Genomic DNA, 2,209 nt, shown 5'->3' with positions numbered 1-2,209 from the left:
CTCTGGTTTCATTTAAAAGAGTCAATCGTCAGAAATTGTCCAAGATTAACCTTCAGGGTGGATATAGCTCGCTAGCAGCATCACAGACCTATCCACGTCATCATTTACCCAGAATGCTTTGCATGTAAATAAAATGGCCCTGTCCATGCCATATATTTTTAAACTTTTAGTTTAAAAATGATAATTAAAAAAAATGAACAGCCTACAGTATTTTTACAGTCTTTATTTTACAGTTAAAATATATGTTTATTAAATAAAGTCTAATGTTACAACTAATCATGGATCCTTTTAACTCTTAGACTAGAGAAATGTAAACACTTGGAGCTGAAGGTGAAGCTAAACACCAGCTGAAATGATATATAAGAGCTAAAAGAAGAGACAAGATCTGTTCCTGTGATTTGTCACCTGTGCCAGAGGTTTGGAGCTGGGGTCCATCTTGCCTCTGAGGATGTCGAACTCGGCCCGTTTGTGCCAGAACCGCCAGGCATCCAGCAGGTTCCGGTAGTTTTCGATCCAGCACTGGACCCGAGGGTCTTTCAGCACCTCGCCCGGGGAGCCCTGAGGGTGGGAGGTCATTTACACTGAGCGTTTAAACGTTTTATTTCACTTTGAGTCTGGGTGTACCTTCAGCATGCAGAAGCTGGCCGTCTGCACGTCTGCGGTCCGGTCCACGTAGCTCTCCATCAGGTCCACCCCGTCTTTCGTCAGCCCCGTCAGCAGGATGCCCTCCAGGTTTCCCGCCTCCTTCATGTCGTTGGTAAGCTTGTCGATGTAACGCGGCAGCTGCGACCCAAATGAAGCGGGTTTATAACGGCAGAACAGCGCTGCGCGCTCGCAGCTACAACCTGAGGTTACCTGTGCATCACCGAGGAACATGCAGGCGAAGGCCACTCTGTCTCGCACAGCTACACTGCTCTCATACTGAAAGAAAGATACGAGATGTTTTCAGACCACACGTCTGAAGAAAATCCTTGTTTTTTTATTACTGTTTATTTATCAAGAGAAATAATAAAGTAAGAACAAACTRGGCCAAAGTTCCTCTTTTTCCTCACTGCTTTATGACTTCTAACACCRACCGTGGAAATGTAAAAAGCACCTGAGGTTTTCCCCCAAACAATTTACGACTGTTAGGAATAAATAAACCTCGTTATGCAAACAGAACAAAGGGTCCAGTGTTATTTTCTCCTCTCCTAACTTGGCTTTAAAAGAACACGGCTTTARTTATTATTATTTTTTTACCAGTACGCCGTCGTAGGCTCCGGCCTCGCTGGTGAGAAAGGCAAACATGACGCAGAGGTAGGGGTTCTTCAGCTGCAGCCTCAGAGAGCTGCACATCTCCCGCCACAGGGATGACTTCTCGTCGGTGTAGCCCGACAGCGCCATGGCAACCACGTTCAGGTTCAGGTCGCCTGTCACCAAAAAGAAACAGAAGTCAGAGAGGCTTCTTTTACTTTTTTAAAAACACGTGAAAACATGTTTCTTAGACAAACAAAGAGCTGTGTTGCTTGATATATTAAAGTCCACCTGCTTGTATCAGTCTGTTAGCCCTCAGCTACTACCTTAGCTAATTTTAGCTCAATATCTGTAAAATCCACAGAATTACAGCCATGTGTTTACAAAGGTCAATCAGCTTTGGCGGCCATCTTGACAACTAAATGTTAAAAATCTCTCTAACTCTGTCAGTTTTATAAATACGGAGCTAAAATTTGGTGTGTTAGCAGCCGAGAGTCATCTGTGACAGATTGTGATGTGATGTTTTGAAGGTTTCAGCTACAACCTCATTTCTCAACATAAGATGACTTTGAAGCATGAAAGGCAGTGGACGACACATGTTCCTTCACAGAACTTTAATGATCAATCATTTTAATTTTTAGCCTTTTTAAAAKTGTGTACTTCAAGAAATTGAAAAGAAAAAAAGGTCAGAGTGGAAAAGCTTTGTTTGTGTTCTTCAATATTGAGGAATTTTGTCATTTTTCAGGATGTTTTTCAAAATAAAATGTAATAAGAAATGAAAGTGTGCCACTTCACTGTTTTCTAACTGAAGAAGTGAAGATGTGGAAGTGACCGAGAGGAAACTCAATGAACAGAGAGCAGAAACACTCGCATCAGGGACAGATGGCCTGAAACTCTATATACACAGCTTTAATAGTGTGTGTGTGTGTGTGTGTGTGTGTGTGTGTGTGTGTGTGTGTGTGTGTGTGTGTGTGTG

The 2,209-nt window shown here is 42.6% G+C and overlaps 1 protein-coding gene across 1 annotated transcript in view; it reads right to left on the bottom strand.

Annotated features, from left to right (window-relative positions):
- Positions 1-2,209, bottom strand: part of mios (missing oocyte, meiosis regulator, homolog (Drosophila)) — a 16,824-nt gene that overhangs the window by 4,986 nt on the left and 9,629 nt on the right. The window contains exons 6-9 of the mRNA XM_014016403.1: positions 1,240-1,409; positions 856-921; positions 625-783; positions 406-558 (exon numbers count right to left, since the gene is read on the bottom strand). Of these exons, the coding sequence (XP_013871857.1) occupies positions 406-558; positions 625-783; positions 856-921; positions 1,240-1,409 (548 nt within the window). The remainder of the gene's footprint in view (positions 1-405; positions 559-624; positions 784-855; positions 922-1,239; positions 1,410-2,209) is intronic.

This window comes from Austrofundulus limnaeus, unplaced genomic scaffold (genome assembly GCF_001266775.1).
Source record: "Austrofundulus limnaeus strain Quisiro unplaced genomic scaffold, Austrofundulus_limnaeus-1.0 Scaffold144, whole genome shotgun sequence".
Lineage (NCBI taxonomy): Eukaryota > Metazoa > Chordata > Actinopteri > Cyprinodontiformes > Rivulidae > Austrofundulus > Austrofundulus limnaeus.
The sequence above is the reverse complement of the archived record's forward strand: the minus strand, read 5'-3'. Positions and strand labels throughout refer to the sequence as shown.